The 16,912-nt window shown below is 36.4% G+C and overlaps 1 protein-coding gene across 2 annotated transcripts in view; it reads right to left on the reverse strand.

Annotated features, from left to right (window-relative positions):
* Positions 1-1,219, reverse strand: part of GABRG2 (gamma-aminobutyric acid type A receptor subunit gamma2) — a 69,016-nt gene extending 67,797 nt beyond the window's left edge. The window contains exon 1 of one of the 2 annotated variants that reach the window (XM_055719172.1): positions 393-1,219. In XM_055719172.1, the coding sequence (XP_055575147.1) occupies positions 393-499 (107 nt within the window). In that variant the 5' untranslated portion in view covers positions 500-1,219. The remainder of the gene's footprint in view (positions 1-392) is intronic. The other variant, XM_055719171.1, reaches the window with a different exon arrangement.
* Between the last annotated feature and the right edge of the window lie 15,693 nt (positions 1,220-16,912).

The following is a 16,912-nucleotide window of genomic DNA, read 5'->3' on the forward strand; positions in this document are numbered from 1 at the left end:
ATGTGGCTGCTGGGGTGAAAACAAGCAGGAACGCACTGACATTCTGTCCCCAAAACACAGCTGCATTAGAACTCCATGCACTGTAGCAAACACTAATTCGGAGGTAAAAGGTTTCGTTAATACGGCATGGAATTCTGCGGAACCCCCGGCACGTACCACCATCGCACACAGCCGCTGCTTACCCTCCCTGTCCATTGCAGAGCCACAATTGTAAGAGAAATAAAACATTTCAAGATCTCAGCTGCTAGAAGACAGATGAATGCAATACACTGTCCAAACCTCCGGCATTCTCACCACAGCTCTGCAAATTTGCCAACGGATTCTTCACCCCCCAGCCCTCCCTCCCGCCGCCCCCCCCCCCCCCCCCAACAGAATCAGAAAGCACATCTTACCACTGGATGAGAGAGAGGAACAGAAGTCCCCACACCATCATTTTGAGAGAAAATGCAGGATTCAAGAATGCAGTGCTCCCCAGGCTTGTTGGATTTGGAGGAATCATCTCTTTTTCTCCCCCCCCTCCCCCCCCCCCCCCCAGTTTTTTTCCCCTTTCCTCTTGGTTGAAGATGGATCCGTCCCCTTCTTTAATTTTTTTTGGTAGTGGTTCTCCCCCCTCCCTACCAAGTCCCGTCAGTGGGATGATACATTGCGCCCAGCTGCGGGAATTAATATGCAGGGGGACAGAAATTAGATCTGCACAAGCCCTTTGCAGATATAATCAGAAAACGTCAGCTCAGGCAGCAGGCAGCAGCTTCCAAATCTACGGGAATAATATAATTGGGAGAAAAGAAAAAAAAAACCTGAAAAACCAAACCACAGACATTCACAGTCTAAAAACAGTCAAGGAAAGAAGAAACACATAAACATGCACACATTTACAGAACCACTCACACACATGCAACAAAATCTGTTAAAGCAATAGAAAGAGCAAATGAGATGGGAAAAAAAAAAAAAAAAAGGAAAAGAAAGAATAAAGCAATGGAGCTTCTGCCTGAATGCAGATTAACTCTGAGGTCAAAGTGGAAATGATGCACTCTGCTGCAGCACAGATTAACACATGCGTGGTGTCAGCCGGGGTGCTTTTTAACCTTTGATTACACATATGCAGGCAGCCTGGATTTTCATTTTGGAGGCAAGAAGGATTTGGCAGGCATAAAAAGGAAGGTTGGAAGGAAAAGCTTGCCCTATGCTGCTGAGCATCCTCATTTTTCTAAACAGCCCGGAAATCATGATTGCAAAGGGGAAAAAAATGAAAGGATGGATGGGGGAGTGGAAAAGGGAGGGATGGTTGTTGCTAAGTAACTCAGGAAATGGGGAAAGCAGCATTGGTGGATGAGGTGATTTAGTATGTGATAGGATTAGGGGGAATATGCAAGGTTTTTATCTCCCCTCCCCCTAATAAAACCAGTCTACACAGACACAGGAAATGCTTCCTGGCCAGAGGGGAAATGCTAGATCACTATAAAAGCTTAACCTTGCCAAATTTTGGAAACAGAATCCCAAGTCTGATTGTCCAATAGTGCAATTTAGCAGCTACTAATAAAGTAAAAATTTCAGGGAATCTCATTATTTCCCAAAGTTATAGCACCTCAGTCTAAAATATGTACTTGGACCATGACTTACAATAACAAAACTTTTATCATCCCAATTTTTTCTGTCTAAAACCAAAGCAAACATAGAGATAATCAAGTCTCCCCAGTGCTTTTATAAACTGGGAAATTGATGTCCAAACATAATCATCAGGAACCGGGAGATGTGACCTGACACTGTTTCAGTTCAAATCCCAACTTTGTAAAACCTAAGGGAAAAATAAAGAAATTATTCTTCTAAGAGTTAAATGGACAGAAAGGGAAATGCTCCTGATAGAATAAAAGCAGCAAATTTTCCCTCTAGACTGAATCTAGTCTGAACTAAATTTGACACCTGGATCTTACTCAAACCTGCCAATACCAAGGCCAATCTGGTAATTCCCAATGTCCAAATACAGAATGAAATTTATCCATCAAAAATAAATAGTTACAATAGTTGCTGTCCCAGATTCTAAAAAACTACAGATCCCGCCTTCAACCGTCAGGCTAATTTTTTTGTTTCCAAACACAATACCTTTGACTTTAGCTAAAAGAAATATGCCTTGGCCCCTGGATAGTTCTGTGATAACTCTAACTAACTGTGATAATTCATAACTAAACTAAACTGTATTTTTATCAGTGCTTCCAAAGTTACAAGTTATGAACCTGGTTCTTAATATTTCCAGTCAAAGGTCCTATTCTTATTTAAGTCATTTCACCAACTTCAGAGATAAAAAGTTATAAAATATTCCAGATGCTCTTCCCATCTCTCTCTTAGTGTATATGTATATATATGCATATTCAAATATCAATATATGCTCGTGGTTCACTTTGTTACCTGTGAACATGACACTTCTGTGATTTTATCTCTGTAATCTCTCTCATCACTTATCAAAACATTCCTTTGAGGGTTAACAACGCTGTGTATGTTTTAATGAGGGAATCAAAATTGTTGATAGCTAATAATTTGAACTGTGCAAATTGTTGTCTTAGTTACAGTACTATGTCTGCTCTAACACGGTGAATATCGGTTTTATACTGCACTTTATTATCTGAAATCTGTCCCATAGCAAAATGTTTCACATCTTTCTTGTCTGAAAATAGTTCATGGACATCCTATAAAATTCATATGTAATTTCACTGTAAGGGTTCAGCTTATTATGCTTGCTGAGAGAGGCAAGGGGTTTGCAATAGAAGAAAAATATGCTGGTGTCAAATCTTGAGAGTTTATTTCCAGGCTTCCCACCACATAGAGGATATTTCTCAAGGAGTCAGATAGTGTAATACTAATCCTTGACTTCTCAGAGGTCATTAAGAGGTACAGAGACATAACCCATTGATAATATCATTCCTGGAGGTATTTTATTAGGTGTACCTTCTATTTACATTGTTAACTGGACATCAATGGTTTTCGATGGACAAGCATACACTGATAATTGTGTAGATTGTTCTGCATAGTAAAACTTTAATTTTATGATTAAATTTTCATCCCACATGCATCTACTTTAATTTTATTTTGAGATTTAGACACCAACTTAGGTAGTGGAAATTAGGGTATTCAGCCTTTGATAGTCAGTGGACCACACAAAGGCCAATAGTAGATACCAGAGCTAACAACATTTAAATATAGAAATACTGACCATGATACATAATACTTATCCACCAATAATCAAGCAATAGCAATTTTGGCTGTAACTAATTAAAAATGCAAAAATTGTCCTTGCAGTTCTTTGCAGCCTTGGCCTGGAGGAAGTGAAAGCAAACCCAGAATTTATACTTAATGCATTTCAATTTTATGTTATTATTTACATATATGTATGTTATTACAATAACAAAATCTCTGGTTGTAAGGATAAGCTTTGCTGGGAAAAAAATATGTTTACCTGTAGCAGATAAAACTGCTACAGAAAACAACAATGTAATAGGTTGGTTTCTATTTAAACACATGTTGTCTTTGAAACTCAGGGTTCTGGTTTTTGTGCCCACGAGCTCAGATCAGACAGTGATGTTTTAGAATTCCATCATAATAAATGATCACAAAGGACCAAATTCACATGAGGACACTGCCTAGTGTGAAATGTTTTCCTGACACCTTTTGTGTAATAAACCAATCCCACATAGTAATTTGCCCCTGAGCACGAATGTGGTATCTTTACAACAAATGACTTAATGTTTTTTAATGAAATGTGTCTTATGAAGAATAATTAAACACAGAAGTGATTGTTCCAAAAACATGCATTCTGTATCAGACCAGAATAATGTTCTTAAGACTATCTTACTATACTTTGGCAGACAGCTTGTCCATTTACAAGGAAGTTCTCAGTTGTCATTTATTTCTGTAGGTGTCTGTATCTGTATAATAAACCATGGCTCTTCCAAACTCTAAAATTATTCTTTCCTGCATTTAAAATATTACATTATACATTAATAAAGAAGGCAAAATATATATCTGTGAAAAAGTAAATGCAAAAATAAATAAATAAATATTGAAAAGATAAATACATTAAAAAAATATATTATTAATGTTAACATGTTGACAAGTAATCCACAAAAGATTAGTTTGGGTTTTTATCACATTTTTATATCTGGAAGTTCTTTCTGTTTCAGCTTGTAATTTCTTGCATTGCTTTAGACAACCCCCCAAAATTAAAACGCTAATTTCACTATCTCTCAAATAGCGTAAGATCTGGGTAAGAAGTAACTGGTTTGTATGGGTCATGGTAAGGATGGTTGCTTAAAGGCAAAAGAAGGAAACATCTAGGTGGTTAAAGTGTCTACTGATGATTTAGGAGACTATAAATTAAATATCAAGCAATGTTTTGATACTTAGAAAAATACATTAAAAGTTTCAAATTATTTTTATTGTAGTTATAATTATCATAGTTATATAGAAAAGCCTTTTTAACTGCATGAATCCACATATTTTTTAAAATGGCTTTTAAAAAGCGATATACAGATACATATTTTATGGCAGTAGTCATAACATTGATAACATTTTTGTCCCCCAACATTCTTCTAGTGTATTCTAGGCCTGGGGATGTATATTAATACTGAATTCCTGAGGAAAATAGCATCCGATATAACACATTTCTTCACTGGAATTCTAGGATTTGATACCATCTCTCACTTTTCCCATGGGCTAGATTCTAATACACTTTCTGCTTATCAGTAGGGGTATAAACGTATATTAAAAAGTGGAAACAAGTAAAAATGAATCTTGAAAAATGCCTATAAGAAAGGTAGCTCATGTTTTTATATGTCTATTAATGTATGAATGTGATTGTAGTTGTGTATGAGAGGGGGTGTGTGTTTTCCTATTAGCTTATTAGTTTATTATCTCACCGATCAAGAAAATTCTGGACTAAAGCAGGAACTCTCAGGTCTGACTATTTAAGGCCAAGTCAAGGGACTGTGGGTAGACATTTCATTTAGAAGACCTAGAGGTCTAGTCCTCTGTCGCAGCACTCTCCAACCTATCAAGCTGCAACAAGGTCTTTTACCATCTCATACCAACACACTCCTCATGCTCTTCTCTTGCTTCTTCCTCTCTCTGCTTCTCCCTCGGCTGCCTCTCCGCTGTGGCTCTCAACCACGTAACAGAACCAGCCACAGCTGCACCTTATCTACATCGGCCAAACCGCTGCCCCTGAAGCCAACCCACAGCTGTATATTATCAGTGTTAATTAGCCCAGCTTCATTCCTCTACATTCCTCTTTTAATATATGTGCTCAAAATACATACATGTTGTAAAGGAGTGGTATGGAGGTGGACTGAATAGAAAATACACTCTTTAATGCTAGACCGAAATTGTAGTTCAGAGATGATTATTGACTTCTCAAGGGACATGAAATCTAGGGGTTTTTTATCAAGTCTGATTATTGTAACTGCACAAATTTGTACATTCATATCAGTACTAAGTAGATGAACTCAAAACTATAACGCATAGTGTATCCAAATACAGATCTCTCTATTTTGGCAAATGTAATTTGAATCTATTTATTTGTTGCTATATAACTAAAAAATACTTACTTAATATTGAATCTCTCTGCTCCTTTACCCTGGTAAATACTGGATGAAAGAATCAGAGAAATTGCATATCCTTGTGTAGAATATGGATATTCTAGATTGGCAAAGTAAGACTCCAGATGTATTTTATTATTTAACTGAAAAAGTATCACTTAAGCATTGTTTCAGTGCTATTTATTAGAATATGATTCACTTGAACTGTCAGGATAAAAGAAAACAACAGACTAAAGTGGCAAAAATAATAATTCTTTTGAGAAAACCGTCAAGGTGAGGCCAGTTTCTGAGAGGAGTCAACCTATTGCATTCTTTAAAAAAGTCACAATCTTGTGCTGCTTACAAAATTACTGTTTCAAGAATTATTTTAGAGCTTAGCAATAGAAAATGGGAATTTTTGCCTAAAATATGTATACAGTGGTATTTCAGTTTTTTATTCAGAGTGAACATTTTTTCAGAAAGATTTTTATTTAAACTGTTTCACCATGTTTCTGTTCCAAGCAATCACTTTCTGAATATTTGACTTACAAGAAAAAATGCTGGTAGCCTAAATACAACCAAAACACAAATTCAAAATACTGTGTTTGTTTATATGCTTTGATCTTGTGCAAAAACAGGAAAGAAAACAAGTTTTTGGCTGAAAGCTCTCTCACTGTACTTAGATTTACAAGCTACTGCCAGCAACAGACTTAACAAATACTATTTTGTGCTGTAAACGTCTAAGATTCTCTTATCACAAAACTCCACAAACTGCATTCCCCATATCCCTGCCACTGACCTAAGAAAGCTTTGTTGCCCCATAATATAACCTAGAAGACTCAGTTCCATTACACTAAATTCCTATGTGAAGAAATCACTATGCTAAGATCCTTTCTGAGGAACACAACAGTGGTTGCTTTCTGAACGGTTTTATTAGTGCCTAAAAGAAGTCTCTGCTGCACAAGAGTCTTAAAAAAGCATGATTTTCAGAAGCCATATATTGATATATATTCATATATATTAGTCTTTAGCAGGGTTTCTTTTGCACAGGATTTTGAGTGTGTTTATACTTCATGAAGAGCTCAGGTCAAAACCCGTGTTCAAACTATAGCTTTCTCCTCATACCTTGTGCTAAATCGCTAAGACCACTGGCTTTTGAAACCATCCCAGGAAGGCAGTCCCTGCTTTCTGTAGGCAAGCACCAACCTGAAGGGGAAAGAAGAATGCTAAAGTTGTCTTCCTCTCACTCCTGAGAGTAAAGAATGAGGGACAGCAGACAAGCAATGCTGTTGTCACTTCTGGGATGATGCCAGAATCTTTACATGGAGGAACGAGGGAACCCTGTTCACATAATCTGTACTTTCAGTGGGACGACTTTAGTTCAACTGTTTCAAGTGTTCATTATTTCACAAGTTCGTTCAATTATGATCAGTGTTTGTTCAACCTACTTGGATACTTCTCCTGGAAGTTACCTTTCAGTACCTGCATGGAGTAAACAAACTTGTAACTGCATATATTCTCTATTTAGCAATGACAGAGGAAGAAATTCAACATGTGCAGAAACAGTACTGAATACCAAAGGGAAAAACACATCAGAAATTTGAGGAAATAATTCCGAAAGGGCACTTTTCGATAACTATGTTCTGGTACTTGAATATATGTGCATTGGAATAAAACCAAACAAATATTCTTTAAATCATCTAAGAAACAGCAAATTTGGTGGACCAATATGCTTGTAAATATATTTTCATCTGTGTATACTCACAATGGGCAAGGATTAATGTGTTCTGTAAATTATTTCTTACTGTTCTAATGCACTGTATATATAGCAGAGAGCTACAATACTCAGGTACTTCATACTGCTAATGGCCAGTTTGCCCTTATATTAAAAGCATTCACTATCTTTCTACTTTATATTAAAGTATAGGTGAGAGATAAAGTGGGGAACAGTGTCCTGCATTTTTTATTTAGTTGTTAAATTCAATCTTTTAGTTTTATTTATAGAATGTGATTTTTTTATACTTTTGGAAAGGTAAAAAGTTAAGAATTTTTCTTGTTTACTCTTACCAAAAATTAGCATTCTTGAGGATGCTAAATCTGTTCATTTAAATGGTGCACATCTACAATATCATTTTTATTCCCAGGTGAAGAATGAAAATTCTCATAGACCAGGAAAATATGGTTCATTCATTTATTTGTTTCCCCCTATCTATAATGTAATAAGAACAACATCAACACCAGATAGTTGGTTCCTGCACAAGAAAAAGACCTCAGCTATCTTAAGAGTGCTTACTTCCTTCAGAGGGAAGTATTTTATCAGTTTTCCCACAAATATATATATTTTCAGAAGAGTAAAGTCTGCAGATTCCTCACAAGAGGCCACAAGAAGCAGCTTGAAATGCATGCTTAGAATAAAGGCCAAACCTAAGTCTCAAAAACTTTGATGAGAATTAAGAGCATGTTTAACTGCTGTATATAGCATCCCAGTAATCTAAATTCAGGTCTTACTTTGCACAAGGAGGTGCAGCCTTTTTTTTCATTAATGCAAGAAAAGGCCACTACTTGACAGAAAATAGTTCAGCCTCAGAATATCAGTTTTCACAATTGTAATCACTATTTTCTCAGTAACGATATTTTTTGCCTTTTCTGATTTTCTCTCACACCAGGAAAGTGAGATCTGAAAGTATAAAGGTGAGATTTAGTAATACAAACCCTGACTTTGTTCATCAGTGAGTATTTTAAGACACTAGTCTCCAATGTCTGTGTCATAGCAAACATTCAGAGCATGCCACACTTTCTATCAGACCTAGGCTCATTGACTTTCTGTGGCTGTCATCCCTTTTGTATAGAAAATCTGATTTGACATACAATGTAGGTTTGACATTTCACTTAGTGTTCACTAACACAGCACAAAAAGCTCTGTATTTCCATGCCAGATTCAGTATTTCCTTTAGACAGTTTACATAATCTTAAAAATCTATTTTGATGTATCATTATCTCCTATGACTGCAATATTCGACGTCTATTTCCATCAGCAAGGCAGTATCTCCTCCCCAAGTAAAAGTGAGGAAAGAAATGCGTTTGGGCACAAATATGTTTTTGTGCAGGTTGAGAGGAGCGGGAATGCCTACATCAGTAAGGGATCCAGGATACTGAGCTCTGTGCAGCCTGTGCTATGGAAGTCTTACAGGCAGCCTTGCCAAGAGAATGTTATGTCCATTCTGTGTATCATTACAAATGGTTTTCGATATCTTTCTCCAAAACTTCCTCCAATAAATGGAAGTAGTAGGCCATAAAGAATGTTTTTTCTTGCAGAAAGGAAGCAGTCCATTCTCTCCTTTTAAGAAGCAAGAAAAACCAGAAAAAAATCTGTGCTAAATTGTTATATTAATTATGCAAGGGTAAGGATACGTGACAGAATAAATAGTTATTAATACAATATTCACATCTGTTTGTCACATCTACCTTTGAGTTATAAGGTTGGCTTATTTTTTGTTCATGTTTTTGCCTTTATGTAAAGCTGAAGAAAAAGTCTCACTGTATGACCATTTTTCTGCTCAGGGTAAGCTCTTTTGATCTCTGTAAACAAACTTTCAGCATTTTGAAGGGTCATGTTCCATACAGAGGCTGCAAATACACATTGTAGGTGATACCTGATAACAGCCCATGTGTGCTAACAGGCAAGGGGTACATATTTTGACTCTGGATATTTGATACTGTGTTTGATAGTCTCATAAGAAAACTAGGAATATATGATCTAGTTCTAGAAATTTGTTCTCAGTTATATTCAATGGTTTGCTTTAAAAATACAGGTGAGCACTGAGTAGGTTTCATCAGGTGTTTATTCTGGACTCTATTACTAAAATATTAAGTAATGTTGTGGATGATAGTATGAATAATATCCTTACCATATTCGGTAAGGATGCCAAGCCAGAGAAAGTAGGGGGCTGGGCATGGTAGGAAATAGGGTTAGACCATAAAAAAGTAGAAATAGATCTGAAAAAACATGATTAATTTCACTACATTCACAAAGAGTGGCCAGAAGTCTTGAAAAACATTTTCAAAGGAAAAGTGAAAAAATGGAGTAAATGCAGTCTAGTCTGAGAGGAATTCTGCCCAGTTTTCAAATATGTACTGGTGGAATGCGGAAGGGAATAGCTGGTATTTCTGTTTTGGAGGATGATAGTGGGATGTATCACAGCTTCTCAGATTGATTACTTTTGGATAACTCAGAAAAAAAATCCTATGATAGGAATCTGAGAGCACTGGAACAGTTTGCTGAGGTCAAATATGTAAAAGAGGTCCCTTCAACGTTGCTTTCTATGAGCGATAGGTAAGTGCTATGTATAAGTTAAATAACAGGCTGAAATTAAACAGAGGATTGTTCAGTTACGCTTTTAAACACAAAAGTAAAAAGGCAGTCTCCTACATAACTTTTTATCTGTAATAACTAATAGAAATCAATTCATTTAATAGGTTAAAGGGCAATGAAAATGTTTGATACCACAAAAATAAAGGCATGCATTTTTCATGATTTAGATGAGAAAAAAGTAGTGAAGAGAGCCATGTGTATTAAAGGTAATGAGAAATCAGGCATATGAGGTAAAAAGCGAATGGAGAAACAGTAATGGGATATTAGGAGTATTGCTTACAAGATCAAAAGAAAATGAAAGAAAAGAGTGATTTGCAAGGATGTTATATGAAGTTTATAACATCTTTTCATCTTTGTCTCTCAAGTTCAGTTTTCTGAAGTGAAAGTCCACTGCTAAGTAATGACCTTCAGGAAATATTCCTAAGAAAACCCTGAACCTTACTACATTTCATGTTATTTGGTCTTGTATTACTTACAACATACTCAGAACTGTAACCACATTGAAAATCTCTTCAAATTGCTGGGGTTGTGAGAGACCTGAAAGGCTTTTATTCCTCTTTCCTGTTTGTGTGCTTGTCTTTTTTGTGTGCTCATTTTGTAAACATTGAAGAGAAGCATCATTCTCTTTTGCACCTATAAATAACATGGACCATATAACAACAGAAAAAAGAGATCTGGATAATCCTTCCCCACTGAAATGTAGATTGTGTGAAGGTCTCAGCTGCAGACTACATCCCAGCTTTTACCTATGTTAACAGGTTCCTGTTTCAATGTTTCTTTATGGTTTTAAGTTTTCAGGAATCCTAATGCCCCCAAAATATAAACTTCCTAACATATTTTAAACAGTGACTCATCAAAGGAAAATGAAGTCATGTAGCTCTGTATCATCTGTATCTGCCAATTAGCAGGTAAAGTGTGTACTGAAAGAAACATTTTCCCTGCTGTGAAGCTTATATGCCCATCTTTGTCCTTAACTGGCTACCCCAGTTTATTTCTCAGATGAAATGTGGCTTCAGGATCTACTTTCAGGCCACAGAGTAACAGGAAGTACAGAAATTGTAGGAATTTAGTATTTTACTCTTTTCAGCACTATAAAGCTCTCAGAACTGGGACTGAGAACACAAAATCTCTTCAAAAACCTGTCATAGAAAAATGCAACTTATTGCCAGGCTGAAACCTGGGGCCTGGGTACGTTGCTGGTATGTGCTTATAGGATCAGACGACAGGCAGGGACTGCGTGAGGTCTCCCATCCCGCCTCCTACCCAAAACCAGTGTCAGCACTGACTGAATTTAAGCCAGACTTTGCCTGACCGGGTCTCGAAAAGCTTCAAGGATACAGATTTCACGGCCTCTCTGGGCAATTCATTCCAATCCTGAATTATGCTCATAGTGAATAATTTTTACCACACTTTGATTAATGACTCTTTTCCCTGGCACTGCCTTCTCAGCCGCCTTCCTGGGGGCCCTGGGGAGCTGCTTCATGTGCAGCCACTTCCATGGCCCTCTGTGGAGTCACTCAAGTTTATCAATAACTTTCTTGTATCAGGGCCCGCAAAAAGGATACGATGCTCCAGATGTGGTCACGACAACAGCGCTCCCATTTCTTCCTGGTTCCCCCTCAGCCAGACCCCAGCCCTTACCCTGGTGTGAAATTAGTTTGTCCCATGTGCAGTACTTTGTATCTGTTCTTCCTGAATTACTTGGCATCCCTGTTGGCCTGATCCTTCAGCCTACCGAGGTCCCTCTGAACGGCAGCTCTGCTCTCAAGCACATTGGCAGCATGTCCCAGGTCAGTGTCATCCACAAACTCAATGGTGGTGCGTCCAGTCTCCTCTAGTATAGAAGTTTATTAAAAACAAAATGTAAAATGTAGAACTGCTAGGTAAACCAGACTGTGAATAACTATAATTAATATTTTTACAGTAAAAAAAAAAAATGTAAAATACCATCACTGACAAATTCCCAGGACTATATTTCATTTTTCTTATTTATTTGTGCTTGCTTTATATGCTAAGTGCTTTGTGCACCTTCTCATGGTAAAAAAAACCAACCAACAAACAAACATTAATCTGTAAACTGCTTTTATTTTCAAATGAAGCTAGTTTAGTTTCCCTGTTCTCTTACAGTAAAGGTTTTATTAGCAGAGGGGCTGCTACAGCTAAATGAGTTCATGTTTCACCACAATCCCATTAGAACTTCAGTAAATTAAACTGTATTTTAAAGCAAAAATAAATGAAAAAATATCTACGTTCAAATAAATTTAAACATACAAAACACTACAATGCCTAGTCAAGTTAGGACACTGATTATTATTAGCAATGGTAATTATTAAACAATTGTATTATTATTAAAATTGATGATGTGATAATCATGGCTAGGCAGCATTGTCCAGTCTGGAATGTGAAGGCCTTGAGATGTGTGTGCAATTATTCCCAGGGGCTTGGACTAACATGAATATTAATGTATATATTGATAAAAAATAGAGCAAAAAAAAGAAAAATGGAATTAAGCCAACTACTATGAGAAAGCTTCATTTTGAGTATTCCTATATCTACTGTCACTGTCACGTATATAGAACCAGGTAGAAATTAAAGTGGGAGAATCTGAAAATTTATCCACTTGAAAATGAAGCGTACTGTCTTCTGACACAGCAGTACATCCACTAGTGACCTGATACTGCAAGAAACCATTAGAAGGAGACTTTCAAGTACTTTTTAATTATTGGTTAAATTCTACACACTCCTCTTTCTTTAGAATAGTGTCTCAGAAGCTATAAACCAAGATTTATTATCCTGGGAGTTTTGGTCTTTTTCATTCAGCAAATATTGATTTAATTGTTCATACTTTTCCCAAAGAACAAGCCGGAAAATAATGGACTGTACACTTTCATCTCTGTCAAATGATGTCAACAATAGTGGTGTCAGAGTGAATCCAGGAATAAAGGCTAACCTGCTGCTTTTATATCTGGATGTTTAGCAGTAGGCACCTGCACCATTATTTAAACTAGAATTCAAAAGGAAATGAAATGGTTGGCTTTTTCAGATGTGTTTCCTAACTAAGCTTTGTATAATTTCAGAGCGTTACTGAAGAATAACAGAAGCAACTTTTTATGCCTCTGAGGTAGCATGTTTGCATAACCAGGACCAAAACATTTATTTATTTATGTATTATTCATCAATGTCTGTGAAACAGATTCTAGGAAAACCAGGGAGGTGTGGCAAATCTCACAAGTTTAGATTCAAAACTGAAATTTCACGGACCTCAGTGGAGATATGGGAAATCAAATATTCAGAAAATTTGACTTGGTTTGAAGCTGATCATCCTACTGGCCCTGAAATCGTTTTTTACATGTGAAATTTCATTCTTTCCACTCTTGACATAGATAAACTCACCCTAGTGCCCAGAGTTTGATCATGAAGGACTCGGAGAGGACAGCACGTAGCTACCCCAGTGCTCTTTGGACAATTTCTGCCTGAAGGGTGAGGAAGAGCGCTGCCAGCTCCCACTCCTCCGCTAAGGCTCCACCAGAGTGGGGAACAAAAAGTTCCTGCAGGCAGGGTGCATTGCTGGGATATAAGGGGATTTAAGCCACAGGTCACAGTGCACTACTAGGTGCACTCTTTATTTTTATGAGTATAATTTTCTATCTGAATGTCAGACCATTCTTACTTTCAATTACTCATTGTTCTTTGAGACAGCTTCACTCAGCTGCATTTCCTAGGTGTTCGTTCCAGCCTGCTGCTGCACAGCGGTAATTGAATATTTGGACAGTTTTTTTCAGGGAGGAAAAATACCACTTAACACTGTTTAAAAGAGGCAACAGATGGGGAGACTATTTCTCAAAATAATCCTCCCTAATGGACATTTCAGTAACAATCCTGCAGAAAGAAAGAGGAGGAAAAAAAAATATCTCTTTGCAGCATCTGTGAAAGGAAATCCTGGGAAAACAAATAAATTAGGCTCTTTTAAATGGATGAATGACTGCACAAGGACCCAGAGTTGTTTATACATAACATGTTTGCTTAGTTATTTCCTTCCATTTTGCTTATGGATGGTTTAACTGAATTTTCAGATGTGTTCTGTCAGATCATATCCCCCACCCTGGTTCTTTTACACTACTTCAAAGTACTGACAGAAATTTGCTTAAACAGCTGGGGAATTCTTGGCATCAGGATCCCAAAGGTAACGCCAGCCAAGCTTAGGGCAGGTTTTTTGCCACTTAGTCTTGTCCTTCTCACCAGCACAGAAAGCAAAATGCTGAAATAGAAAACTGTCCCTTCTTTTACTTGAAATGCCATCCATATATGCAAATATTTCTCATCACTTCTGTTCTCCTTTTGGCAGTGAATAAACTATTAATCTGTAAAACTTCACAGAGTTCTAGTCCTGTCCCCATCCATTTTTTAGTGTAATTAAATCATATTTTCTTCATTCTATTTGTTGATCTGGGCAGTGTCTTGTACATTGCTTTGTAGTGTCTAGGGGCTAATTGTAATACTTGTTCTGCATTGTAACTTCATTACAGCTGCTCTCTAACATTTCAGTTCTGTATTTGTAAGTAGACATTTTCTTTTTTTTCAAATGTCTTGCTATTTCCAGAGTTTGCATATTCATTGTTTGATTGGGTCTATTAAATTATATGGAAATAAACATGGATTTTCCCTGTAGCAAAATGTCACAGAATGAGCTCCAGTATTGCTAAAATGAGTTAAACTAGGGGAATGCAACAGAAAAAAAAAAAAAAAAAAAGAGTGCTGGAAATAGGAATAAGAACAGATGGCCTAAGTTAGCATTTTTAGATATTATGTTACATAAAGTGGTAGGAGGGAAACTAAAAAGGTAAATAGCAACCTTTTTAATAGGAGAAATGTGCTGTTGATACTCTCTTATCCAAGCTCATCTACAGTAAGGAAGTAAATAGATAGCCTTATTAAATGGTAGTTATTCTCTCTGCCTTGTATGGATATGAAAACTGAAAATCACACTGCTGAATAGTACTAATTTCAACACAAAACTGGTTAATTAGTTAAAATGGAATTGCAAGGATACCTACAATAATTTTGAGTATTTATTTTTGTGGCTTGTTAAGACATTTGCATTTATTTGAAAGGAAATATTTATTATTTTACATTATCAGAGCTGCACAACTCATTTGCAAATTAAATTCACAGTAATATCCACCAGAGACACTCTGCCACAATGTGTCTCCAAAGGACAGAGTTTTTCTAGTTTCTGGCTTGAAGCTGTCTACCAAACTTCACACTTGATTTCTCCCATATCCAACTCTTTATTTAGGTGCTCAGTTACTACCCAAAATTTTGTAACATTGCCAAGAAACATCCAGTTGAATTCAGGCAGCACTTCTTATTTTATTGTGTGAAAAGAAAAACAAAGTAGACTCACTTGCATATTCTGCGCCGTGAATGGTTATTCAATATAGTGGCTGGGATTAGACAAGAGCTATTTTTTTGTGTCAGTATGTAAAATGGAAACTGGACAGATCCTCAGGTGACTGTTAAATTGTCACCGGCATCATATTAAACTACAATTATACCTATAAGATTAAACAAGGTAGGTCACATTTAAAATGTAAAGAGTAGTACCGGTGATGCAATGATTCTGAAAATGATCTGGAATAGTGGTTAATCATTGTATCATGTCTGAGAAACTTACAATCTAAAACACTGAAATATTTTGAATACTTAGTTTTTAGGCAACTGGTTAAGATATGCTCTTTGAAGGTATGCAAAGTAGATTCAAATTTACTTAAAGCAGGTTTTTAATGCAAAATGCAGGTGTGCCTGGTTTAAAGCAGAAATCAGCCATATCTGAAATTTGTCAAAACACTCCTCATTACTTACGCTCCAAAAACATTTCCCAGCCTGATTAGCTAAGATAGGACTGGCAGAAGTACATAAAGTGTACTACTGATGATGTTTAGGAAGGCTAGGTACATAATTGATCAGCATGCTCAAAACAGGTACTGGAGGTAAAAGCAGAATCAGGAGCATCAGGAATCTCTTGCTGACAGCATCTGGGCTCCATCAAGGTCACACAGAAGCTGAATGACTGGTGTCAAGAGTCACACATCAAAACATAGATGCCTGCACCTAAAATTAAAGATCTCTTCAAGTCCTTGAATCCTTTTCTGGTTCTGGACAAATACACTGAAGATACAAATAAGAACAGAGGATGAAGAAAGGATAAAATTAAACAGAATTTTAAAAATACACATTTACCTACTAAAGATTTAACATTTTAGTGAATACATTAAAGCCGAAACCCAGTTACACCTTTAGATGGCAAAATTTAATATTGAAGTCAGATGTTCTTCACTGATTTATTAGCTAAGAAACTTTTCTTACTTACTCAAGAAATTCTCTTTTCCTGTCTAAAGCAATTTTTAATATAAGTACTAAACACATTTTACTGAGCCATTTAGTTTAGCTACAATGCATTTCTCCAATTAGTTAAGACATGAGCAGCTGTTCAGAATACAGCCATAAACCCCTTTATGACTGTGCTTATTTCATATGGAGAGTCAGATAGATTCATGATTTTCATGTCTTTGAACAAAGTAGTACTCCCCTACATTATAAACAGCCATTTTCCTTTATCTTTGATGTCTTTGCCATTCAAAGAATATGTCATTTACAACATGCTAGTGAAGATGTCATAGGAATCAAAATTCTTCTGTGAGCAACTGTGGTGGGTCATGTTCATCTGTGCAATGAGAATGAATTATAAATGATTTATGTAATTTCTTTTGTAATTATATTTAATATCATGTTCTTACTGTATATCCTCAAAGAAGTATTTTCCAATAGATAATGGATAATAAAATTACATGATTTGTTAAGATAACATGATTTTAAAGAGTGCTATGAATGAGATGTATCGTTAACAGATCTATCTGCCTGAAGAAACTGCCTCTTCTTCTTTTAGAAGATTTGTCTGCACCAGGAAAAAAAAATC

Source organism: Falco cherrug, chromosome 8 (genome assembly GCF_023634085.1).
Source record: "Falco cherrug isolate bFalChe1 chromosome 8, bFalChe1.pri, whole genome shotgun sequence".
Taxonomy (NCBI): domain Eukaryota; kingdom Metazoa; phylum Chordata; class Aves; order Falconiformes; family Falconidae; genus Falco; species Falco cherrug.